Below are 25912 nucleotides of genomic sequence, written 5' to 3'. Positions count from 1 at the left end.
TTATTTCGTTTTCAAAAACAGACCAACTGAATATATAGTTTGGCTAAATATGTTTTTTTTTAGTAATTCAAGTATGCAAGTTTCGTTTGACTAATTCTAATGGTAGATTAGATGGTCTTCCCTTAATTTATCTATTGAAGAAATTCAAAAACATAAATAAATCCTTAAGGAAATTAAGGGAACAAAATCTTTCCACGCTCCTAAGTAAACGGACCCTTAGCACCTGTTTATTTGGAAGGGTGGAAATAAAAACTATAGAAAGATTTTCATGGTGGAAAATTTTTTTGCTATTTACTTCCTAAAAAAGATGAGTTATTTTTCTTTCTTTTATTAACTAGATGGGTAAATGGAATTATGGATCCATCGACAGGTCAATTTTTAATTATTTTTTATCCGTTCAAATCGAATAGAAAATAATATATTTCCTTTTCTCTCCTAATTCACTATGGATTTCAATTTCTCCTACTTAACTGGTAAGACATGCACGACGATGTTGATGGGAAACACTAAGAAACTCGTTCTGGTAAATTCTTGTAGAACAAAATTTTTTTTGAAAACGGATTTAAGTTGTCCTCATAAAGTTTGATCGACGTATTTAGATCATTTGACTTTTGTATTTGGTTTACAGAATCCAAGAAGAGAAAAATAATTTATTAAGTGCAGAAATAATAAATTGAACCTTTTTCGCGGGATTATCTTTGAAGGAGTGGATAACCCTTTGATCTTCTGCTGTATGTCCTCTACTCTTTTTGAACGTTGTGTGGACAACGATCCTTTGAGATGATGCCACTAAGTCTATTCAATCCGATGACTTACAAAAATGCATGAGCATGCTTCCATGCATCAACATCCATGGCATGCTTCCATGCAACATTAAGGAATTAAAAGAAAAAGGAATTAACTTTCATGCATCAACGTCCATGCTTCCATGCAACATTAAGGAATTGAAAGAAAGAAAACGTAATTAACTTTCACCGTGGAGACCTTGCAAACCATTGCACGCATCTTGCTTTTCTCCCTCATCGGCAGCAAGCTTTTCAACCTCCGAACAGCAACTTCATCACCTCCGTTCAATTTGTTTCATATTGTCAGGTTGTTTTGTGCTGTCGGATACCGAATCGAATCGTAGGTCCTCTTACTATCAAAACGGAGACACGACATGTGACATAATGAAGTCATCTCGCGGAGATCTCGACATAGATATAAGTAGAGGTAATCTTTCAAAAGGTTGCTAGTTGATGTTGTTTCCACTTCACGTCTTCTAATATGTATAATTTATTTATGCAATTTAATTATGCGATTATGTCTATAAATTTTTACAAAATAAAATTTAAAATGCACACAAAAACATCTAACAATCTCTAACTAGTGACCTTGGCTCCCTCTCAATCATATGGAACCATTGAACCTTGCTTCTCGACATTTGATACGCATAATCAGTATGATATAAAGTTTAACTTCACTCGCGCATACCTTGGCTAGATGCTCTCTTAACTAAATCATCTAATGTGATTTGTCAAGCCATAACTCTTAGTTGTCTTCACTTGTACTTGTTTGCTAAGACTTCAGCTTTTAGCTGACTTTGCATGGACTTGCTTTGCTAAGACTTCAATTCTCAACTGACTTTGCTTAGACTTACTTCATCTATTTCCCAACTAGGTCTTTTCTGTTTGGTTCCCAACCAATACTTCATTAATTGCCTGGTTCTAATAGGACTTTGCACTTGCCTAACTTCACTAGGACTTAGCCAATTGCTTGGTTCCCAACCAGAATTTTATACTTATCAAGTAACCTGTTTCACTTGATACATAATCATTAGTTCACAGACAAACTAACTTTACACTTAAGGTGCGCTTGATTCAAGTTATCATCTATAACATTAGTTATAAAATTATCAGGTAATCACATAACCAATGTTATAGGATATAAAATATAACTTAATATTATTTGGTTCAACTTATTTATTTAGAGGGAATAAAACATAAATAATTTAACATTTATTATATTACCCTTGATTCAATTTATTTTTAGAATAAATTAAATTAAATTAATAATATTAATGATGATAATATATAAAAAATAAATATAATTTATTTATATTTTTTTAAATTTAAAATAAATTTATATATTTTTAATAAAATAATTATTTTAATAAAATAATTTATTACATTAATAAATATAAATCATTAATTTTATTTTTTAAAATTTTAAATAAATTTTTATATATTTTAATAGAATAATTCATTAAATTAATAAATATAATTTATTAATTTTATTGTAATAATGTAATTCATTAAAATAATTATTTTAATAAAATAATTATTAAATTAATAAATATATTTCATTAATTTTATTTTTAAAATTTAAAATAAGTTATCTCTTTTAAATTTATAAATATTTAAATTAAAGTTTAATACATTAATTAACTTGATTTTAATTAGATTTCACAGTATGTTTTAATTAATTCAATTTTAAAATTGAAGGGTAATCATAAAAAAAATTTCATTAATCTCTGAAATAGCATAAAATCTTAGGTTGTAAGATAATCACATTCCCAAGTTATAACTCATTTGCTGATAGAACGTGATGCTGCATTACTTAAGAATCGATCATAATCTGAATCAAATAAGGTTATTGTTAATAACCTTGGACAAATAACTAAGGTTGTTAATGATAACTCCCAACCAAATGTTCCCTTAGTAATACATCAAAATTTTGGGCTCACTGTGATGCTCTCAGCACCAACATTTACTAGTAAGGTGGTAAACAAGCCAAATTGAGCCAAGTCTCATGATGTTCAAGCTTGTTTGATAAGGTAACAAAGTCAATCCAAGCCAAATTTAAAATAAGCTAAACTTTTAAAATGATTATTCAAACTTGACTTGGTTCCTTTTTTTATATAAATTTGAGTTTAGATCAAGTTTAATTTGAACTTGATTCGTTTAGATGTTATTGATATCTAAATTCAAATTTATTTGAAACTTTTATATTTTAAATTTATTTAGTTGGTTTGATATTATAAATTTATTTATTTAAAAATTTTATTTTTTATTTAATATATTAATAAAATTTTTATTAATGAATATAGTTTACAAATATTATTCATGAATACTGTTTATAAATATTATTCATGAATATTAACGAATTAAACATGTATATTTAAACATAATTATTTAATTTAATAAATTATTTATTTATTTAATTATATATATATAAAATAAATATAAATAAATTATTATCAAATCGAATATTAAATTTATTGATTGAGATTCGGCCTTACCTACTAAACTCGGATCCGATGGATGCCTCCCGTCATCTAATGCACGTGCTCGATTGTATTGCAGATTAAAAATATAATATTATCTAAAATTTAAGGTAGAAATTATATTCTAGATATTGTAAGGACAATTGATTTTTTATTTTTCTGTGACAAAAGTAATTATTATTATTACTATTATTATTATTTTGAGCAGATCCCTTCTGTTCTGTTACGTTTTCATCAGACGGTTGTAAACGACGACTTCCAGCGCCCTACCGACTGTACGGCTTAGATGGGCGAATGAGACGTAAGCAGGAGCACTTCACCTGCTGATATGGCCATCAAAGTTTCTATCCATTAGGGCTTACCGCTGTTGCTCCCGTCGCCCCCCTTTCGACCCAGCGAGTGTCGACGCCGCTCGACATCCATGGCTCGACGAGGATCCGAGTTCGCGTGACGCGCTCTCGATTCCATCCTGTTAGCTCGATTTGAGATATCGCAGGGTTATCTCGGTTAGGTTTGCGTTTCTTTCTTTCTTTTTTTTTTTACTCCTTTGATGTGCAGTATTAGATTTGCTTTTATTGTCCCCTTCCTTCCGTGGAGTTAAATCTTGCTTTTTTTCTTGATTATTTGGATTTGGATTAACATTTCATTATTTTTTTCCTGCCCGTGTGCGATGACTTTGAGTTTCTTTTGCTTGCAGGATTGATCTAGAGGAAGAAGTGAACAATGACGGAGCCCTCCAAAGTCATTCACGTCCGTAACGTAGGCCACGAGATATCTGAAGTAATTTCCTTTGTTTTGCTGGCTTACATTTTATGCAGTTTTTGTTCTTCGTCGGAGTTAATTCCAAGTCTCTTACTTTATGCAGAATGACCTTCTTCAGTTGGTGCAACCTTTTGGAGTTGTCACCAAGCTTGTGATGTTACGAGCCAAAAACCAGGTTTTTTGCCGCGTTTCTTGTAGCTGAGATGGCTATTTCTGATTTGAAATTGTGTCCTTAGCTTTCAGCGACCATCTTCTTGTCTTTTCATAACAGGCTCTTCTTCAGATGCACGATTTAGCTTCTGCAATGAATGTTATTCAGTACTACACGAATGTCCAACCAAGCGTCAGGTTAGATCCAGGATATCCTCTCTTGATGTTTGTGCTTTTATCCTATTTGGATTCACCATAGGATGGATGCTTCATGATTGTAACTAAAAAAAAATCAATGCTTTGCTGAAAGTTACATTTTCTTTTTAACATCTCGAGGCATTGGCTATGGGTTACATATTAAATGATGGTCCAGTAAACGAGACTTGTTATGATGCAAGTTAAAAAAAATTATAACAGTGAGAGAAGATATAGGAATTACCAATTGGGAAGACATAATGGAAATTGTTAGAAATTTGATTACCAAATAATATACATTGGATCCGGTTTTAACAAAACAAATAAATGATTGGAAAATAGATGAAAGACAGAAGCATCACATGGTCAAAATTAGTTCTGTTGGGTGATTTTTTTTCTCAGTAGTTATACTTCTCCAGTGAACTGTATAATGGCAAAGGGGGAGCCTTTTCCTAAAAAATAAGCGACATTACCTGCCAGCAAAAGGTTCATATTCCACAAACCTACCTAAAATCTAAAGTTCATGTTAAAGAAACCACAGGCCTTCCTATGACTAGTAATCTCCTGACATCTCACATACTTTCTATATGAAAATTTTTGAGATTATCCACTGGTGTATAAATCTCTTCATTTACCATATATGACATGGATTGATCATGAATTATATCCCATCAATCGTCTCATCAGTTGAAGCTTGTTTAGTTTGAAAGAAGTGAGGAGAGCAAATGGCTGGATAGAGAATTTGTTTTTATTTTCCTTTTTTTGGAAAGAGACAGAATGTGAAAAAGCAAAAGAGAGAAATGTAGCCCAGTTTTCTCTCAACTTATTTTGTCTAGAAAGTGGCTGGAAATGGGAAGAAAGAATATCTCATTTTATATCTTTCCCTTTTCATTTCTTTCCTTCTCCTGACAAGTTCTCTATGCTATTTTAATCCTCTCGATAAAAAAAGTTCCAAGTCAGTTATACAAATTATCACTACAATTGGTTAAATCATCTTGAAGCCTTTTTATTTTGACAGTTGGTACCCTGGTGGGTGATTGTCATTTTAGTGCACCAGATTTGTTCTTGAGTTCACAAAATGTCATGCCTTGATGATTTATTTTCTTTGAAGTACTTATGGTTCAGACAATCATGCATTCATCTATTCAAGTTTGCTTGAAGCAATGTGTACCAAGTTAGCAATCTTATTCATGCATGCTTATTCTTTTCATGTATCTGTTGTAACAACTAAACTGAAAACAATTTATCTAGGATCCTAATATGAGAAGTTTTCCTTTATTAATTCAGCGTCAACTAAGAAAATCTTTATCCGTATGTTGGCTCACTTGTGCATCACATTTATCTTTTTTCTAAAGAAACAAAACCTGTTAGTTTTTTAATATTATTTGAACACTTTGCTCCTATAGATCTTATATTTTTCTTCCATATTTCTACCATATTAACGATTTTTCATGTTTCTTGCTATAATGAAGTCTCATATATGATTTCAATTTTGTGTTATTATTATGGCATTGTGAGGAGTTAATTGTACATTAATTGTGGCTTTTCAGGGGACGAAATGTATATATACAATTTTCCTCGCATCAAGAGCTTACAACAACAGATCAGAGCTCACAAGGTCGCAAAGGTGATCAGGTTCGTAATCAGCTAAGTTGTCTTTCGCTCTCTTGAGGCAGTTTTTGTGACATGATGTCTCATGTTCTAAATCAGTATATTAGCCTACAATATCAATCATCTTGAATTTAGTTTTATTTTTGTAGTGTGTTGTGAATTAACATGTTGAACATACGAAACTTGTCTGTAACAACTAAAAAAACTTATATCCATTGCTTCAATTTTTAATTCATTGAACGTATAGTTTATGTGAATTTAACATTAATAGCCATTTGAGGGATGACAAGTATCGATGATGCTATGTATACTATGTATGCCATCTTGAGTTCAGAAGCATGCTCACATCACTTTATCCTTATTACAAATTAGGATAATTCTCATTATCTGTCACATTAAGCAAACTTTTCAACAACAAACAATAAATCTCAACTATTTTGAATCATCCATTTGGACTGCATTAGTCTATATTGCCTGTGATATTATTTGATTTGCTTTGGTGGGATATGTTCAAAAATCACTAATATATGTTTCAGATAGTCAAGTTCCCAAAATATATTATCTATAACTTAGATTGAGATTGTTTTTATCATAGATGTTGTGGGAGTCTTTTGGGCTGTAGGGATGCTGTCTTCTTGCAGAATAGATTTGGTTGAAGGGATCTGTTTGACAGACCATAGTTGTTGTGAATCAACTGGTTAGCCAGCTGATAGGATTTTGTTACTTCACAATCTGTAATGATGATATTATTTTTTTCCTTATCTGCTCATCAATCTAACTCTGTAAAAGGATATATGCTTAGTGGAAAGCTAGGGTGAAATATGGCATGTAAGTACTAAATATAGTTATGCATTTAGTCATCTCTTCTAGCCTTAATATTATCTCTTACCTGTTCTCTCTGTCCTGACTATTGTCTTCGAGCCATTTGTTTTTGGCTGGAGATTCAAGTAAATAGGAATATGACTTTTAATGAAGACGTTCTTTAACAATCCAACTTTATGTCTATCAACTTGCTTTCAGGATGACCTAAACTTGCTAGCCAAGCAACTATACATTTCTGATTGTAGGTTGCCATAAAGTGCTTAATACGAGTCCTGTAATTTTCCTTTGTTCTTGGTTGCTAGAACAACTCCTAATTAATCTTAATTTCCATTGACGCCATGATCAGTTTTGTTGGGAGGATCCTTCTTTTCATATTTTTTCTGATTTAGTCTCTTCTATTTTGTTGTCATATCCATTTATTGAAATCGATTCTTAATTGTCAGACTGTAGTTCTCTTACCTTTTAGTATTAGAGCTCCACTATTAGCAGTGTCTATAAGCCAATGAAAGGCCTACTTTTACTGGTTGGATCACACTCAGTGAAGAGATGGTACCAAAATTAGCATAGTGATGTATGTTAAAAAGTTTAAATAGTGCACTATTTATGTAGGATGTTTGCTCTTGAATTTTAGGCTAATCTCAATTGGTTTCTTATTAGAATTCAAATTTGTCATTTTCTTGAAATAAGTTACTTGCATTTTGTGACCTTTTGATTGGAAGAATTGGGGGGAAAATGATGCATTTGCACAGGCGCTGACTTTGTGTCCTGAGAAAAATATATACAAGAAAGATGTCTTGTTTGTCTGCACTACTCTTCTAATGGAATTTTATCGTGAAAGATAATATTTGTTGAAATTTTGGTCATTTCTGAGATAGTTTTTTCCTTCCCATTTTTCATGATTTCATTTTGGAAGTTTGAACAGAATTTTAAGTGATCACTTTGCAATATTAAAAGACAATGTTAAATTAAGCAAGCAAATGGAGTATCAAGGAAATATTATGTTCCTCTGATATCCTTGAGCAGGTTGTACGATTGTTTTGTGGCCTATGGTTTTTAGCATATCCGGAAAGTTGGTGTTGGAGTTAGATCTGTACACTGAAAATGATTGGTGCAAGAAAAGAGGTAGAGTTTGGTTGAGTTGATTAATTGCTAGTCTGTGTCATATGAATGCTAAGGATGCTAAAAACTTTATAGTCTTGTTTATGCTACTAAACTTATGGTTAAAGGTTTTGCAAATGTGACATGCTTCAAGTTTCTTATGGTTAGAATAAGTTGGTTGTTTTTTCAATCAAGTTGCAGAATTGCACTATAAAAATAGTGTCTGATTCTTGTCTCACACTTTCCACTTATATTATTCACACTTTGTGTTCAAATTTTCCCTAATTTCTACATTATCAGTCAAAACATATTTCAATTTTATGAGAGAATATTTAATTTCTTTAAATTTATGCATGGTTATCTCACCATTAACAAATTTTCTTATGCATACTACCTTGTTTTCCAACTTGTCTATTATCCTGTCAAATATGCTTACCATAATATCTGTCCAGGAATACACAACTTTTTCTGTTTACTTCATTCTTTCGTTGTTCCATTGTCTTAATGATTTGTTGTTGAACATTCAGGATTCACCACCCAATCGAATTCTCTTAGTTACAATTCATCACATGCTTTATCCTATCACAGTGGAGGTGTTGCAGCAAGTTTTTTCTCCATGTGGATACGTGGAGAAAATTGTGACGTTCCAGAAGTCAGCTGGTCAGCATCTATAATTTCCCTTGCTGATTTGGTCCTTATGATTTTAATATGTATTCTCCAGATGTCTTTAGTCATCTATAATTCCCTTTGTTGGTTTCCCTCTTTGCGTTTGTTCCTTGTTGATTTATTTCATTTTCAGAAGTAATTGCCTTTCTTGTTGTTTATGTTGGTGGAACACACTGAGTTATTAACATTTTTATCATGGCATAAGCTTTTTGAAACATAACATATCATTTTTTGTAGGTTTCCAGGCCCTTATCCAGTTTGAATCACAACAAAGTGCAGTGCAAGCAAGAAGTTCTCTACAAGTAATTATGATTTGCAAAATTCTAATATGTTTAGATGTCTCATAAGATGATTTTATATGGTTATGTTATTTATGTAGGGACGCAATATATATGATGGTTGCTGTCAGTTAGATATACAGTTTTCAAAGTTAGCTTCTCTCTGATTGTTCTATTGCTCAATTTTATTATTCTGCTTTTCCATTGCCTTACATGTTTTCTGTTTGCTTGTTCAAATCCAGTCTCAATGAGTTGCAAGTAAATTACAACAATGACAGATCCAGGTATGCACTTTTAATGTATCTGAAGCACTGGTGTGTTATTTGGGTTCAGATTGTACGAGAATACTGGTCAACCTAGGAAATGGGCTAGGCCAATGTGTCTTTCTCTTCTAGGATGTGGACTACTACATAAGCTCATATTTCTTGCCTTAATGATAATATATTTCAGTTGAGATTATGGCCAAAATTTCATCTCTAGAGACTATGGATGTCAGATTCTAGCAAACTGTAGGTAGCTGTTCAAAATTTCAGTGCTTTCATATAATCTTTTTTGCACTCCTCTTGTCCACTATGTTCCAAGCATCCAGGCTGTAATGCGAGAATAGTAATGCAAAGACTAGCTGCTGCTCAAAGCAATAGTCTCTTTTTTTACAAATAATTTACCAAGATCTGTCTTTGGTCTTTACTCAGAGATTTCACAAATCCATCTTTGCCCACTGAACAGAGAGGTAGATCGTCACAAGTGAGTTGTCTTTACATGTCTATTTAAATAGTTGTAAGACACCAGTTAATGGATATTTTTCTTACAGGTAATATACTAACGTGTTCTGAATTCTGATGGCATTGTTTTCTCTTTTGCTTACTTGCAGCAGCATGGTTATGGTGATGCCGGAAGTCTCTATGCTCTTCAATCATCTGGCGGCAGAGGTTTGTATTTTTGTAAGTTTTTCTTGTTTCCATTAAGTGTCTTTTGTTTGCTGATTACCATTTTCACTTTATTTCAGTTGCCTATGGTCAGGTGGGTGTGATGGTATTTCCCCATACAGGTTTTGCCGTATTTAATTGTGGTTTACACATCTTTATGGATGGTTGATCGAACTATATTTTTCTTTGCATCAAAATATCCCCTGTGGCATTCTGTACTCATGTTTACTTGCGGCGCTAACATTTTGTTTCATTAGATGGGTAACGCTGCAGCAATTGCGGCTGCATTTGGGGGAGGATTGCCTCCTGGAGTTACTGGTACTAATGACAGGTCTACAATCTTAGTAACTAATTTAGATCCTGATGTAAGTTAGACTTTTAATCAACATTCTCTTCCTAGAATGATTCATAATACCTTTGTTAATCTATTCTTCCACTTGCTGCAGAAAATTGATGAAGATAAGGTTTTCAATTTGTTCTCAATATATGGCAATATTGTAAGAATAAAACTTCTACGAAACAAACCCGACCATGCTCTTGTTCAGATGGAGGATGGCTTCCAGGCGGAATTAGCTGTACATTTTTTGAAGGTTGTTTTGTAGTTTTAATCATTGCAATTTATATTTGCATTAGTGAACACATTTAACTTTTTTGTAATTGTAGGGATCATTATTGTTTGGGAAGAGGTTGGAGTTGAACTTCTCCAAATATCCAAGCATCACTCCTGCATCTGATACTCGCGAATACGCCGGTTCAAGCCTTAACCGCTTCAACAATAATGCAGTAAAAAACTACAAGTATTGTTGCTCCCCAACAAAGATGATCCATTTGTCATCTCTTCCCCAAGACATCACCGAGGAGGAGATTCTCTCTCACCTGGAGGAGCACGGCACAATCTTAAGCACAAAACTCTTCGAGGTGAACGGGAAGAAGCAGGCGCTGGTTCTGTTTGAGGACGAGGCACAAGCTACGGAGGCCCTTGTGTGCAAGCATGCAAGCTCCATTGCGCGGTCTGTGATCCGGATTTCCTTCTCACAACTCCAGAGTATTTAGAGAGAGGCTTCGAATTTCTTCATAAGAGAGGGGCGGGCATTGCTTCTTTGTTTGGTTTTGGTTTTCTTGGAGTTGATTTATGGCGGATAATTATCACAGCACGTTTTGAATCTCTGTTTCCTCAGGTAAACTCAGGGTTATGTAATGTGGAAGATCGATCTCTCTCTATCGATGTATCCCAAAATTGTTGTTTTTTTTTTTCTGTTCTTTGTGATTCCAGTGGTGAAATTTTATTGTTCTCTCGGAAAGGGTTGTTTTGGAAATTGTATTTGTCTGCTTTGGAGCCATGGCAGGATAAGAAAGGCCTCCATCGGTGCTGTGGATTTTCATTCGTTTACTTGGGCAGATTCTAGGACAAGAAAGAATCCTTTGCTTGCTTATTCCCCCTCTTCAGGCCACTCTAGACTGAATGGAGGTGGAGGCCATCCGCATGCAGGATAGTCCAAAAGGTACAGAATAATTTTGTTGATTTTTATATTTTATAAATCAAGGATTAATTTTAAATATTTAATTTTTTTAGATTACTTAGAAATGAATTTAATGGATACATTCAAAATAGGTTATTTATGATGTATGTTATTTATTTAGGTAGATCAATATGTGAATGTATATATTAAATTTGAATTTTAGTAAAAAATGTTAAAAATAATTGAAGATATGTGAAATTTAAATTGAAGATTATATTTTATTTTTTTATTGGCATCATGTATTCAGTTTATGTTAATTAATTTTGAAGGAATCAGTCCATTTGATTCTAAGGAAATTTTTTATCGGTTAATAAGGTAAATCAGGAAGTGTTTGTAGATGACTCATAAGTTTAACATTTTTAGGTCAACCATCTATATGTTTCTTATGATTATAAAATATATTTAAAATTTAAAAAACATATAAAATGGTAATTAGATTTATTATATTATTTGAAATTGAATGTTGAGCAAAAGAGCCACAAGCTCAACAAGAAATGATAAAGATGATCCTAAAACATATGATGAAGTTGTGAAATTACAAGATGCATCATTTTAGAAAGAGTCAATTAATGATGAAATAGGTTCAATATTGTCAAACAATACTTGGGTTCTAATGAATGTGCCTCTCGGTTCCAAGCCAATAGTTTGTAAATAGATTTTCAAAAAGAAATTAAAAGTCGACGGAACTGTAGACAAATACAAGGTCAGATTGCTAGCCAAAGGCTATACCCAAAAATAGGGTCTTGATTATTTTGATACATACTCACCAGTTGCAAGGATAGCTACTATAAGGGTACTACTTGCAATTGCATCAATCTAAAAATGGATAATCCGTCAAATGGATGTTAAAACTGCATTTTTGAATGATGAGTAAGATGAAGAGGTGTATATGACACAATCCGAAAGGTTTGTGGCACTTGGACAAGAGCACAAAGTGTGTAAACTTGTGAAGTCATTGTATGGACTTAAACAAGCTCCAAAGCAATGACATCAAAAATTTAATCAAGTGATACTTGCTAGTGGTTTCAAAATCAATGAATCAGATAAATCTATATATAGCAAGTATTTAAATGGTAAAAGTGTCATAATATGTTTGTATGTGGATGATATGTTGATCTTTGATTCAGACTTAGAACAAGTCTTAAAAACCAAAAGATTACTTTCAAACAAATTTGATATGAAAGATATGGGAGAAGTCGATGTCATCCTAGGCATAAAGATTAAAAGAGAACAAGGATCAATCCTACTCTCGCAGTCTCATTATATTGAGAAGGTTCTCAAAAGGTTCAATCACTATGATTGTAAATCAGTTTTAACTCCATTGGACCCTAAAATTGATCATGTCAAAAATGAGGGTTTGACAGTATCACAGTTGAAATATTCACAAGTGATAGGAAGTTTGATGTATGCTATGACTTGTACACGCCCGGATATTGCTTTTGCAGTAGGGGTGTTAAGTAGGTATACAAGTAACCCCAGCAAACAACATTGGTTAGGTGTTACAAGAATTTTGAGATATCTCAAGAACACAATAAATTATAGTATAAGCTATAAGGGAGATCCTTCAGTACTTGAAGGATACTCAAATGCTAGTTGGATAACGAATAAAGACGATCACTCTTCAACAAGTGGTTGGATCTTTACTCTAGGTGGTGGAGTTGTTTCCTTGGGCATCTAAGAAACAAACATGCATAACCGACTCCACCATGGCAGCTGAGTTTGTAGCTTTAGCTGCAACTAGCAAGGAAGCCGAATGGCTAAGAAATTTGTTGTATGAGATACCAATGTGGCCAAAGCCTATCTCTCCTATAACTATACATTGTGATAACACAAGTATGATTGCCAAGGCTTATAGTGAGGTCTATAATGGCAAGTCAAGATATATTGGAGTGAGACATAGTATGGTTAAAGACTTGATAAAAAGTGGAGTTATAACCATAGATTATGTTAAATCTAAAGGAAACTTGGCTGATCCTTTAACAAAAGGATTAACTAGAGATATAGTTGAAAGAACCTCCATTGAGATGGGGTTGAAGTCCATGATATAAACCTTTAACAATGGAAACCTCAATCCAACGCTACCATATTACGTAGTCTTGGATTCAATATAGTGAAAAGTACATTGGACAAAGGTTGAAACACCATATCAAAGATAAGTGTTTAAATTCCCGCTAGTAAAGTGAGGATGAACTTAATGATTCTTAACAAGTCTCAGAAAATGCCACAAATGGCGGGGGCATTTGAGAACTTGCCTATATGAATGTCTGATTTAATTATCTAGTTAAAGTTTTGGACTTAAACTTTGACACATTCATGAAAGAATTGTAGCATTATATAAAATGTATATTGTTTATAACAATTGGAAAGAAGTGAATCTGTGTGTGATTGTTCATGTGGTTTGTTACATAAACCTTTGGTTCAAAACTTAGCTATTAAAATGGATTACAAATTATAAGAAACCTTCACTAAGATAGTGGTTCAATCGAAAGAGACCATTATTGATGCACAAATTATCAAGATGTGTTTTGTAATCCATGAATAAAGTATGTTTCAATTATTGAAAATGACGGGGGATTGTTGGATATTTTAAATAATTGAAAGAACTCAAAGGAATATTTGCTACCTTTGGGAAAAGTTGTGACTTTTAGAAAAATAATGACATTTGGGAAAAGTCACAACCCTTGGCCATTTCAATAGTCTATAAAAGGGCTAAGTTGGATGGAAAACAAACACACTCTCTTGCTCTTCTTTCCCTTGTTTTCTGAATTGTCTTATTTAATGCAAAGTAAAGGCAATTAGCTTCATCTAATCTTAAATGATATTTGATCTTTGTGTTACACAATTTATAGACCAAATAAAGCCTTAAGAACAATATTTTGAAACACGATTTGGAGCCTAGAGTGATCTTGTTCTCGAGCACTAACCTCGATATATTTTCCAACAACATTTCTACCAAACACCCCTATTTATACAATAGAAGAAGTGACATAAAAAATTAATGATTTATCAATCAATAATAAAATTAAATCAATCATCTATTGGAACAAAAGGATTTTTTATTTTATTAAACTACAAAATTATATTCTACGACCTCACACGGTCGATCCCACGTCAATATATGAGGAGATAAATCGGAAAATGCAGTTAGCCACTACGGGGGAGGACAATGCCTCGACTTCGCTGAGATTCGACCCTTACCCACTTTAGCAAATCTACCCTGTAGTAACTAACTCAACCATGCCCCGAGGGCAATTTAGAATAACTATGATACAATTCCAAGTGGATACATTTTATCATTGACGGTGGGAACGAATCCATGATTTTAAGTTTGAGGGTCCGTATATTATACAACAATAATAATTAAATTTTATCTCTCTAGATAGGGTATTCCAAGCTCGAATAAAGGAGGAGGGTTGCATTAAATTGTCAGCCAACATTAAACTAAGATAAATGTTCAACGAATGAGGGTCTGTATACTAAGTGATGAAAATATTTATTATACATTATATATAACTTCTGATAATAAAAATATAATAATTGCAAAATAAATAGAATATTCAAAGTTAATTAGTGCTGTCAAATGGGTCAATCCGTGCTGAGGCAGGTCGATCAGTTAAAAACCCATCATATAACGTGTCGAGTCGACCCACAATCTTAGCGGGTTAGAAAATTTTCAATCCAATCCAATCCAAAGCGGATTGTCAGTCAACCCATGAGTCTGTCAAAAAATAAAAAAATATTAAAATTTTTAAATTTGGATTACGATATAGGTAGGTGATACGGCGGGGTGATGACACCTCATCAAGGATAAAGTCATGAGACTGGTTCGTTTTTAAGATTAAGAAATCCTAAAATCGGTTTACCCAAAGAATAAGGAAAATATCTCGAAATATTTTTTAAACAAATATTTTGGAATATTTCTAAAAAACTAGAACGGATATCTTAGAATATTTCTCAAATGGTTACGAATATTTCGGAGATCAACTACTATAAAAAGGCAACCCATGTCCATCGGTACAGGTACACACACATATTTACTCCTAATTTCTTCAAGTCATAAGATTCCTTCCTTACGTCAAATTCTAACTTGAGCGTCGGAGTGGCTTGTCGGGACCCAATCCCAGCGTCATTCTAACCCTCTTTTGGAGTGCTTTTCAGGTCCTCTCATCTCTTCGAGGGATTCTCTTCGAGGAGCGTGTATGTCAGCAGTTCTGAATCGGCGTTTGAACCATCCATGGTGTATTGACCGAAACAGTAGGGCTGAGCAATCTATTTAAAATCCAACCGATTAAGCTAAAATCAAATTTTTTTTAACTAACCAAACCAATCGAACTTAAAAAAAAAAAACAAACAAATAAAATATCAATTAATTCGAATTTAATACTACTATAGTACTAGATGAAAATCCAACACCATCATGATGTTGAAATTTCAAATTCTGTACCAATACGGCTAGAATTTCCCAACTAAAATTTCAAATTCAGCACCATGTAATAATCTTAGCTTGTTAGAATTCCCCATTGTTGCATAGTTCATTAATGGGTTTCCTTTGCTGGGGTGCCGTTGGTTAGAGGGTGACAGACTTATTACAATAAGATAAGAGAACAATTCCCGACGAACATACGTTTTCGGAGAAAAAAATCTCTCCCACTTCCTAGTCACTTGACGGTCGGTATCTCATTTCATATAACTTGAAGACGGACTTCAAGGGACGCATGGGGGTGAGCGTGTAATCACCTTGCTACAATTAACGGGTTTCCTTTCCTACTTATGTGACAACATGAACGGGAGATTGCGTAAGACAGTATTGCGAAGCGCAAGATATTATTATCGATAAAAATTTTACAAGCCTGAATTTTGGCCATTTTACATTTTCCCTTAAATCACAACTCCCCACCTGGCCCATGTGTAAATCCGGCCATTGGCGGGGTCTTTTGAGAAAATAAAATAAATTGTGAGCTAATAGTGAAAATCTTTGATAGAAAAATATTCCTTTTATCCATATATGTTCTTTTTTTAATCATGAAAAATATATTATTTTATTTTTCTGTCTAAAATATTATGTAATTTATCTTTAAGCTGCTTCTTTTTTATTTTTATTTTTAATATGATTATTAAAAGAGAAAAAAATGGAATAGAAAATCTTAATAAATAAAATAATCTAATTTTCTTAATTTTTTTTGTTATATATATACACGTGCTGTTTTGGTAATTTCATTTTAAAAAGTGGTCTAAATAATTTGGACAAGTAAATTTGAGTCGTTTGAAGTTTGGACCGGGTTTTTAATGGAATCCGGCCCAGCCCATCAAATAAATTGTAGCCGTGCTAAAGAATTCGATGGGTATCCCCCGACTCGAATCTACTCAACCCTAACGAACATCACGGCGGCCGGAGGCCTGTGGTAAGCGTCAAGTGCGCCTTCTCCCCCCTCCCTTTTGCATCTGAAATGAATTTTTTTTAGATCTGTTCTCAAGTTGTCCCCTTCGCCGGCTATCTGTTTCTGTTGATTCTCTATGTCTAGATCTGTATGCAAGATGTATATTTGGTAGATCTGTATTTTGTTCGCTACCCGTTGAACTTGCTGATTCCAGCTAGGTTCACGCTTGAGATATTTTTAAAGCATACATGAATGAGGGCATTGTGGTGTGAATCATGTTGTTGCCTGTGACTGTCCGCATTGGGTGAATGTCCAATACGTGGATTAAAATAGGGGACTGAACAAGGACACAATACAAAAGTCATCTTGAAAAATTATGTTGTGATGGTCAGGGATTTTTAGACGATTCTGCTAGTATGTTTGCCATCTCTTGAGCAGGGTTTTGCTGCTAAATTTAATAATGATCTCCTGTAAATTTTGCGGACTTATGTGCTGACCTGCTTTAATTTGGTGTTTTTTTTTTATCCAATGTTTTGCTACTTTTTGCGCTATAGTTGAACCTACATGCCTCTGATGCTATTGTTAGATAGATTTAAGTCTACTATGCTTGGATATTGTGGTAATATATAAGCCTATACTTGACTTTTTTGATGTGTGATATTCAGTCATCGACTTTGATCCGTTCTAAAAGCTTGGTTAAAATTTGGTTGGCCACATTCATATTCAATTTTCCTTTATTATCCTTTAGTTCTTGTAATGGAGTTGCTTATACTATTCTAATCCAAAAGTACAATTTGGTTTCAACAAATGTGTCTTCTTCTGTTACTATCTGAATCACTCCTTTGCAATAGAGTTCTTAAGGCAGAAGCACACCTCTCACTTGAAAGTCAGATGTGTTTTGGTTATCGTGTGTTTTTTCATAGCTTTTTCTGTCACTAGTACTGGTTAATGAGCTTGAAACGTGGATTTTTTTTTTTTGAGAGGGAGCTTTTTGACTCTAAATATATGCATTGCTGAGAGAGAGACCATAGGAATAAAAGAGGAGTGAGAACAGAGGGCAAATGTGGTTCTAAAGGAAATATGTAGGTGGGGAAAGATTTGCTATTTTCAACTGGCTTGAGGAGCCTTCCCTCACATATTGATCCTAAAGGCAATGCCATTCAGACATCTGATTTATCTAAGTAAAAATGACTAAATGTTAAGTGTTTTTTTAACTCAGATACTTTGAGAATTATTTTTAATTACCTAATCATATATTTGAAAGGGAGCCTTAGTGCAACGGTAAAGTTGCTACCATGTAATCTAGAGATCACAGGATCGAGTCTCGAAAATAGCCTCTTGCAAAGCAAGGTAAGACTGTGTACGATAGACCCTTCTCCGGGATCCCGTATTGGCGGAAGCTTCATGCACCGAGTGCCCTTTACCTAATCATATATTTATTGAGATTATAGTATCTCACAATGTCTTGTGTAACTTTGATAAAAAGAAGTAATTTGCAGCACAATCATGTCTGTATATAATTTGTCATATTTAAACACTTGTAATTGTTAAGGGTTAAGTAATAGGTTGTGATTGGCACATAAGATTATTGAGAGAATTCAATGAATGCATAATGTTGATAAGTGCTTTCATCAGATTTACATGTACCTATTAGAATCAATAGTTAGTATACATTTCTTCTCAACCATTTAGGACTCTGTATATCAGTCTAATGATATCAGAAGGTACTCAGTGATCATCTGCTACAAACAAGGAACAAGTTCCTTAAATCTTGTCAGGCATGCTACTTCTGGCCAAATGCCTCATGACAACCGGTTCATTAGCATCTCATACTTAGACATTAGCCAGAAAGAGGAGCTTCATTGCCTTAGCATTACTTCTTGAAAAGGTAAAACTCTTGTTGTGTGGTTGACTACCTAAGCTATTACAACAGACCAAAGCATCTAGTTTGTTTTTTCCATCATAACAACCATAAGCCATGGGTATCCACTATTTTGTGTTAATTACATAGATAGATCTTGTACTACCATTGAACTATATACAACACTATATTACTAGTAACATCTAAATTTTATATCACGTTTGATTATGCTAAATAGAATTTTCTTTTGGCTTCCTTATATCCCTCATGTCTTCAACTTTAATCAATCGAATTTATCTAATGGCTGTCTTTGATCACATACATATTGTTTTAATTTCTTTTTTCTCATTTTTGTCATATATTGGAACTAAAATTTATTGCCTTAAGACAGGATAATTTTGTATTCTTTCCTTCTTATAATCTCATAGCATTCTCATATTTGGTACACTTTACATGTTTTCTCAACAATGTTGCCTTTAAAGTATGAGTCGCCATACCAAATTTTCATTGAGCCAAAGGGAACACTATACCTCCACCCTATTTGAACCGCTCACCTTTTTCCTATTAACATCCTTAAAAAATGTTTAAAAAATATACTTTGTACCTTAGTTATAAAATATTAATAACTCACACCAACTCTGTTTTTCTGTGTTCGCGCCACTGGATGCAAAGATGAAAACAATTTTGAGCAACTTGATGAGCTCCCTTATCACCTCCTCCATATTTCTTGCATCTTTAATTTGCTAATGCTTCTTAAATTTCTTTGTCCATTTAATTTTCTGTCCAACTTAACTAACTTTTGAGATTTGGGAAGCTAAGGATGCAATTCTTTGGCATAAATTTTTACAAACTTGAGCTGGCCAGTTATTTGTCTGTCATCAATGCAATAAATCTCAAATATTCTTCCAAGGTACTAGGTTGTGTATGCATCTCAGATTAACCACATTAAGATTGTAAGATGGGCAGCGCCAGATAAGAACCTTTCTGTAGTAAATTCTATTCTGTCAATATTTATACTTTAGTCAATTTTTCACTAATAGTTCAGAATCAAATCAAAAGATGCACACTTGTTTATATGCCATTTTCCACTATTAGTTAGGTTGAGGATGCCTTAAGCTATGTAAAATCACATGTAGATTTTTCTTTTTATGTTCATTATTATCATTATTATTGTTTGAATGAAAATCACTTATCAAGTTGAAGTTTGCTTCTAGATCTTTTTTCTTAATGGTAAGGGTTGTTTATGTTTATATTGAATATGTTCTTTAGATGGAGAAATCTACAGGCCTCTTAGTAAGTGATGCATTCATTCAGCAAAAATGTGCTCTCATTTAAGTCTTCTTTGTTTGTTTCCCTGTGGCACATTAGGACCTGCATTAGCATGTTCAACTTATAATTTTCAACTCAGTGTTCGGTGCTTTTCTTGATTGCTTACTTAGCTAGGTTCATCAGTACTTTAGTCTTGTTCTGTCCTTGGAATCTCCTTTACATGATTTCGTATTTTAATAAATAGTTGTATTTCAGCTTGCAGATATTTGATAATATAAACAACTTCAACGGATCAGAAATGCAGGCTGCATACCAACCTGCTACTACTGCTTCAATAGCACAGGCCCTGCAGGCTAAAGATCATGCAGAGTCTATTTCCATTCTCTATGGTGTTCTTGCAGACCCATCGTCTTCTTCGGAGGCATTGCGCATAAAAGAACAGGCTATTTCAAATCTTACAGATCTTCTCACCCAAGAAAAGAAGGCTGAGGATTTGAGAAGTCTTCTGACCCAATTGAGGCCCTTTTTTTCATTAATTCCAAAAGCCAAGACTGCAAAAATTGTGAGAGGAATCATAGATGCTGTCGCCAAGATTCCTGGAACCTCTGATCTACAAATCTCGCTTTGCAAAGAGATGGTGGAGTGGACTCGTGCTGAGAAACGCACATTTCTGAGGCAGCGTGTCGAGGCCAGACTTGCAGCTCTTCTGATGGAAAACAAAGAATATTCTGAGGCTCTAACACTCCTTTCAGGCCTGATCAAGGAGGTTAGAAGATTGGATGACAAGCTGCTGCTCGTAGACATCGACCTTTTAGAGAGCAAACTTCACTTCTCACTTAGAAACTTACCCAAAGCGAAAGCTGCTCTGACTGCAGCAAGAACTGCTGCTAACGCCATCTATGTTCCACCAGCACAGCAAGGCACCATAGACTTACAAAGTGGGATCCTTCATGCCGAAGAGAAGGACTACAAGACGGCTTACAGCTACTTCTTTGAAGCATTTGAAGCTTTTAATGCTCTCGAGGATCCCCGTGCAGTCTTCAGCCTGAAGTACATGCTTTTGTGCAAGATCATGGTCAGCCAGGCCGATGATGTCGCTGGAATAATCTCATCCAAAGCCGGCTTGCAGTACCTCGGCCCTGATTTGGACGCCATGAAAGCTGTCGCAGACGCACACTCAAATCGTTCGCTCAAACTATTTGAAACCGCTCTCCGTGATTACAAGGCCCAGCTCGAGGAGGACCCAATTGTTCACAGGCATCTTTCATCCTTGTACGATACACTTTTGGAGCAGAATCTTTGCAGGTTGATCGAACCCTACTCGAAGGTGGAGATTGCTCATATTGCCGAGTTGATCGAGTTGCCCCTGGATCATGTGGAAAAGAAGCTGTCCCAGATGATACTCGACAAGAAGTTCGCCGGGACTCTGGACCAAGGTGCCGGATGCCTTGTCATCTTCGACGATCCCCAGACCGATGCCATCTTCCCCGGAACACTGGATACCATTGCCAGTATCGGCAAAGTCGTAGACAGCCTCTATGTGAGATCAGCTCGTATCATGACATGAGGTATTATCCATTTGACATTTCTTATGCTGTTCTTGGATATCTAAGTCTGTATCATCACGTCTGGTTTCAGACGTTAACTGAATTTTACTCTTCGCATTGAAAGTATTGGATTTGCAGAAACAATATTTTACATCGTAATATGCTTAATAAAGACTAATTAATCACCATTTGGGCTTAATTTTGTAGGGCATATAGCAAAATGCACTGGTCACATGAAATCCAACAAACACACTCAACATTAATTAAATCACATCGAGGCCCTTCATATTAGAACATGCTTACTCCGGCAGAGGGCCGGCGAGGTCTTCTCTGTAGGGCATGATCCCGTGGACTCCCTGCTCCATCGAGTGCTCCATCTTCTCATCGAAGGTCACCACTGTGTCCTTCCTGAACGTCAAGTAGATCAAGGCGAGCACGTAAGCCGCCATGGCGGGGAAGACGACGACCCCGATCAGGACTGTCACAGGCTTGGGGAGGCTGCTGTGGATGATCCACGTGACGAAGCTCGTGCTCAAGTAGTAGATGTTGATGCCGATGACGCCCAGCCCGAGGATCCAGGACACCACGATTATCTAAAATCGAAGAGCAATATATATAATAATGAAAACTCGAGGGGCTTAATCGAGATAATTAAGGAGATGCACTGACGTAGATGGAGTTCTTGTGAGGTCCCATCTTGGTGCTGCTGCTGCTGAACTTGAGCAGAGGGATGAGGGCGAATGGGAGCTCGAACGAGAGGATCATCTAGAAATGAGATATCTCATAATCGAGGGGGCAAATTATAATAATTCTTTTGAAATTTTGATACCGATGCGATGATGATGAGTCTCCCGGCGCCGGCCGTTCCTCCGATGATCGCCACGACGAGGCTGGGACAAATGGCGATGCATCGAGTCATGAGGTTTCGGATCCATATCCTCATTTTAATGTCCAAAAATCCCTGAATAAATCAATCAAAAACAGTTTTTGTTTGTTTTATGATCATAATAAATGATCGATTACCTGCATGATATATTGACCGGCATAGGTGCCTGTGATCGCAGAGCTCTGGCCAGAAGCCAACAAGGAGATTCCGTACACGATGGAGCTCGACTTCCCCAGCACATTCTACGAGAACAGATCGAGAAGATGGAGTCGACAGAGAGAATATTCGATTCAATTCCATTGGACGTGATGAACAGCGAGCTAGCTAGCTAGCTTAACGGCAAACCTTGAGCAGGAAAGACGCAGAGTTTAGGGTTAGGTCACCGCATCTGTCAGTGTCATCAGCAGAAAGATTCGTAGCAGCGCAGACGGTTCCGGAGACGGAGACCACCGCGATGTTGATGAGCAGCGCCACGAACAGTGCGAACCCACTCTCCAGCAAGAAATATCTGCAGGCATCCTGAAGAAACAAACAAACAAAAAATCCCATCATCAAATTAAAGAAAGGCAGCGTTAATCTGAATCTGATCGAGCTAGCTCACGTTGATCCCTTTGACAGAAGGTGGCGTCTTCCTCGACAGCACTAGCGCTGAATGCAGAAACAAATTGTGCCTGCAAATTAACAGTTTTAGTCGATCGATCGATCCGAGTGAGATGTTTGATTTGTGTCTGCTTACGGCATGACGAGGGCGCCCAGGAGGGAGATGGCGTCTCCAGTGGCGCCGTTGCCCGTGAGTTTCGGGACGAACAGGCCCTTCATCACCTCCGTCGCCGGCGGCTTCACGTAGCTCAGTTCGCCGAAGTAACAGGCGGCCATTACGAACACCAGGACGGCGATCAACAGCTCGAGCTTTCTGACTCCGAATCTCTGCAGTCCCAGCAGCAACAGAGTGCTCAAGCCCGTCACCAGCACTCCCGCCCAAACTGGAACGTGGAACAAGATGTTGAGAGCGAAGGCCGTCCCGATCACTGCACGCAGCAGGCAACAAGATCAAAATCCGAACAGAAGAAAAATGATTGATCTCGAGCTTAATTAGTTCCATGCATCAGGAGACCTTCAGGTATGTCGGCGGCGATCACAGCCAGCTCGGCCAGCAGCCACAGGCAGTACTTCACGAAAACAGGGTACTCTGCTTTGCACAGTTCGGCCAGGTGCTTCCCTTAATTCATGCATCGACGACGATATATCGATCAAGCCACAAAATGTTGCCAAAAGAAGGAAGAATTAGAAGAAGCTGCTGCGATTGCTGTACCTGTAGTCACCCCCAGATTTGCCGATAAAGATTGGATGATGAGGGCGAAAACCAGTCCGATCAGAATCACCCACAGGAGCTCGTATCTGTGATCTGCTCCAGCTTGTAGGTCAGTCTCCACTGGCATGGTTTAAGGTAAGGAAATCAGTCGATGATTAGCAAACACGAATGCATGCATTTGGAGAATGAGAGATCTAGATGTTTAATTACAGTTTCCGGGATCGAGGTAAGCCAAGGAGACCAGGAAGCCAGGGCCGACATGAGCGAGGAACCTCTTCCACCCAGGTGCCTGCCATTTTTCATGATCTTCTCTGAGAGTTCATGAAACTAATTGCATTCTAAGGAGGAGGAGGAGGAAGAAGAAGAAGAAGAAGAATAAGAGCAAATTAGAGTAATGGACCTGGTGCTGCTGGGGTTCTGCCTGCCTCACTGTGCTGACGCCATCCACCTCCATTGTTTTGCTTTCTTGCTACTTGCAGTGATGTTGAGTTCATGGCCTTCTTATATCATTCTTGGGAGCTTAAAATAAATGTAATCTCAGTTGCTATTCGGCATGGGCCTGGATGGACTGAGGAACAGAGAGAGAGAGAGAGAGAGAGAGAGAGAGAGATAGAGAGAGGGAAAGGGAAAGAAGCAGCATGACCCATGAGGGACAACCTTCCTCTGAGCTCATCGATGTGTACACCAAAACGAAATAAATTTTACTATAGAGCGCAACTAACTTTTCAAGAATTAAAAAAAGAAAAGAAAAGGACTTATATTTTGATATTTGTTAAAAGAAGTATTCAAGACAAAAAAAATAAAAAAATAAAAGATGTTCTTTTATTTTTAAATTATTAACATTACATTTGGATGGGGTGAAAGAAGATTCATAAACGAACGAGAAAGAGAGGGAAAGGAAGAAAAAAAAAAGTAAAATATTTATATTCCTTTTATCGGGAAGGGATGAAATGTTTATTAACATAACATGTGTTATCTTGTTTGAAAGAAAGAAAGGGGAATAAAGATTAAATATATAAAATTATAAGAATACCTTCACTTCTTAAAAAAATAACGCATGTAAAGGACGGATGGGAAACTGTAAAATTCAGTCAATATTACATATAAAAGTTGAAAATCTTTAGATAATGCATACTCTTTAGATAAATCTTTGTCCTTGGAGGAAGAAAAGAAGAAGATTAAGGTTATTTATTTCTGTCATCTTGAGCCTTGTTCTCGAAGAGATATGTGGCGAGAGCTAGCACTGATGTCATAGAGTGCGATCGGTTAAGACATTGGACGGTGATGATACACGTTAATTTGAAAATCTAAATAGTTGAATTAATTTAAAAATTAATATTTTAAATAAAAATAAAATATTTTTGAATTCCTTTTTCCCTTTCTTACACTCCAAATTGGAGTGTAATGAACATGCAAGGGTGAAACTTACCCTTCTCTACCCTTCCTCTCCTTAACTCAATCTATTCCAAACAAGAATTAAAATTCTTCTTCCCTTTCTTTCTCCTTCTCTTGCATCCTCCCAAACAAAGTGTAAATGGACGTCTTCCTTTAATTTTGACATTCCATCTCATTATTCAACCGTATATAAGTATTAAAATATTGTCTAATATTATTCTGTACTATTCAGTACTTTAAATATTAATTTCTGAATCGATCGTATGTATTATAACAATTACTATTTCATATCTATTATACATGTTATAGCAACTATGATTTCATAGATGCTATAATATATATGATATATTTAATGTTCAAAAATATTCACATTGTAGTGGTTATGATTTCATAACTACTACAATATATAATTAATCTATTTAAAAATATTCATGTTGTAGTAGATACGGTATGACAATATAAATTTAACTATGTTCATCTATTACATATTATAATACATACGAAATTATAATTATTATAATACGAATTTGATCTGTTCATCTAATATTCATATTGTAACAGTTATAAAATCATAACTGCTACAATGCATCTGATCAGAAGTTAGATGGGGTACTATTGCAATGTATCTGATTTATTAGATGGGGTACTAAATAATACAAATAGTTAGGAAAAGTAGTTGAGTAAATGTAAACTGTTGAATAATGAAATGGACATCATTTTGATTTTTATCCAAATATTTATTTGTTAAACTACCCTTCCGCTTTGCTCGTCCTATTTTAATCTAATTAACGCAGCATAACAGATAAATAAGGATTATCGATTCTCACCTAAAAAAAAATATAAAAATTATGTTATTTCAACAACTAATTTATTATATGGAATCATAAGCCCTATAATTTTTAAAAATACAATAATAAACTTTTCTAATAAATTGAATTTTTAAAAATAAAACCTAATAGAATTTTTTTTAA

General features: G+C 35.1%; 3 protein-coding genes across 7 annotated transcripts; 2 read left to right on the top strand and 1 right to left on the bottom strand.

Moving 5' to 3' along the window:
* Positions 1-3633: 3633 nt before the first annotated feature.
* LOC141827442 (polypyrimidine tract-binding protein homolog 3-like) lies at positions 3634-11068 on the top strand. 3 transcript variants are annotated; one of them, XM_074714689.1, is made up of 15 exons: positions 3634-3771; positions 3963-4045; positions 4131-4202; positions 4299-4375; positions 5923-6007; positions 8431-8563; positions 8807-8871; positions 8949-8998; positions 9090-9131; positions 9540-9591; positions 9719-9776; positions 9854-9867; positions 10031-10138; positions 10220-10363; positions 10437-11068. In XM_074714689.1, the coding sequence occupies exons 2-15, from the start codon at positions 3989-3991 to the stop codon at positions 10824-10826; spliced, it is 1347 nt and encodes a 448-aa protein (XP_074570790.1). In that variant the 5' UTR covers positions 3634-3771; positions 3963-3988; the 3' UTR covers positions 10827-11068. The 3 variants fall into 3 exon arrangements, with proteins under 3 accessions (XP_074570790.1, XP_074570791.1, XP_074570789.1); XM_074714690.1 differs by having other exon boundaries at positions 3634-3776; positions 9722-9776; XM_074714688.1 differs by having other exon boundaries at positions 3634-3776.
* A 5577-nt stretch (positions 11069-16645) lies between these two features.
* On the top strand, positions 16646-21499 carry LOC141826448 (26S proteasome non-ATPase regulatory subunit 11 homolog). 3 transcript variants are annotated; one of them, XM_074713694.1, is made up of 2 exons: positions 16646-16695; positions 20057-21499. In XM_074713694.1, exon 2 carries the CDS (start codon positions 20100-20102, stop codon positions 21366-21368), a length of 1269 nt encoding a protein of 422 aa, XP_074569795.1. In that variant the 5' UTR covers positions 16646-16695; positions 20057-20099; the 3' UTR covers positions 21369-21499. The 3 variants fall into 3 exon arrangements, with proteins under 3 accessions (XP_074569795.1, XP_074569796.1, XP_074569797.1); XM_074713695.1 differs by having other exon boundaries at positions 16655-16706; XM_074713696.1 differs by lacking the exon at positions 16646-16695 and adding an exon at positions 19955-19975.
* LOC141826447 (metal transporter Nramp7.2-like) lies at positions 21466-24043 on the bottom strand. Its single transcript, XM_074713693.1, has 11 exons — positions 23947-24043; positions 23757-23835; positions 23547-23666; positions 23349-23453; positions 22971-23262; positions 22836-22905; positions 22580-22753; positions 22372-22476; positions 22178-22309; positions 22018-22113; positions 21466-21941 (listed from the first exon to the last, which is right to left on the bottom strand). The coding sequence occupies exons 1-11, from the start codon at positions 23998-24000 to the stop codon at positions 21648-21650; spliced, it is 1521 nt and encodes a 506-aa protein (XP_074569794.1). The 5' UTR covers positions 24001-24043; the 3' UTR covers positions 21466-21647.
* Positions 24044-25912: the final 1869 nt, after the last annotated feature.

Source organism: Curcuma longa, chromosome 4 (assembly GCF_044706935.1).
Source record: "Curcuma longa cultivar G26 ecotype Majalengka, Jawa Barat chromosome 4, ITB_CL_G26_1.1, whole genome shotgun sequence".
Lineage (NCBI taxonomy): Eukaryota > Viridiplantae > Streptophyta > Magnoliopsida > Zingiberales > Zingiberaceae > Curcuma > Curcuma longa.
The sequence above is the reverse complement of the archived record's forward strand: the minus strand, read 5'-3'. Positions and strand labels throughout refer to the sequence as shown.

What these genes read in the sequence shown, in the direction of transcription:
- LOC141827442 (XM_074714689.1), top strand. Translation starts at nt 3,989, where the DNA reads ATGACGGAGCCCTCCAAAGTCATTCACGTCCGTAACGTAGGCCACGAG. An exon ending in AAGCAAGAAGTTCTCTACAA is followed by an intron (nt 8,872 to 8,948) that starts GTAATTATGATT and finishes TTATTTATGTAG; the next exon opens with GGACGCAATATATATGATGG. An exon ending in TAACTAATTTAGATCCTGAT is followed by an intron (nt 10,139 to 10,219) that starts GTAAGTTAGACT and finishes CACTTGCTGCAG; the next exon opens with AAAATTGATGAAGATAAGGT.
- LOC141826447 (XM_074713693.1), bottom strand. Translation starts at nt 24,000, where the DNA reads ATGGAGGTGGATGGCGTCAGCACAGTGAGGCAGGCAGAACCCCAGCAG. An exon ending in AAATCTGGGGGTGACTACAG is followed by an intron (nt 23,454 to 23,546) that starts GTACAGCAATCG and finishes GCATGAATTAAG; the next exon opens with GGAAGCACCTGGCCGAACTG. An exon ending in CGCCGCCGACATACCTGAAG is followed by an intron (nt 23,263 to 23,348) that starts GTCTCCTGATGC and finishes TGCTGCGTGCAG; the next exon opens with TGATCGGGACGGCCTTCGCT.
- LOC141826448 (XM_074713694.1), top strand. Translation starts at nt 20,100, where the DNA reads ATGCAGGCTGCATACCAACCTGCTACTACTGCTTCAATAGCACAGGCC.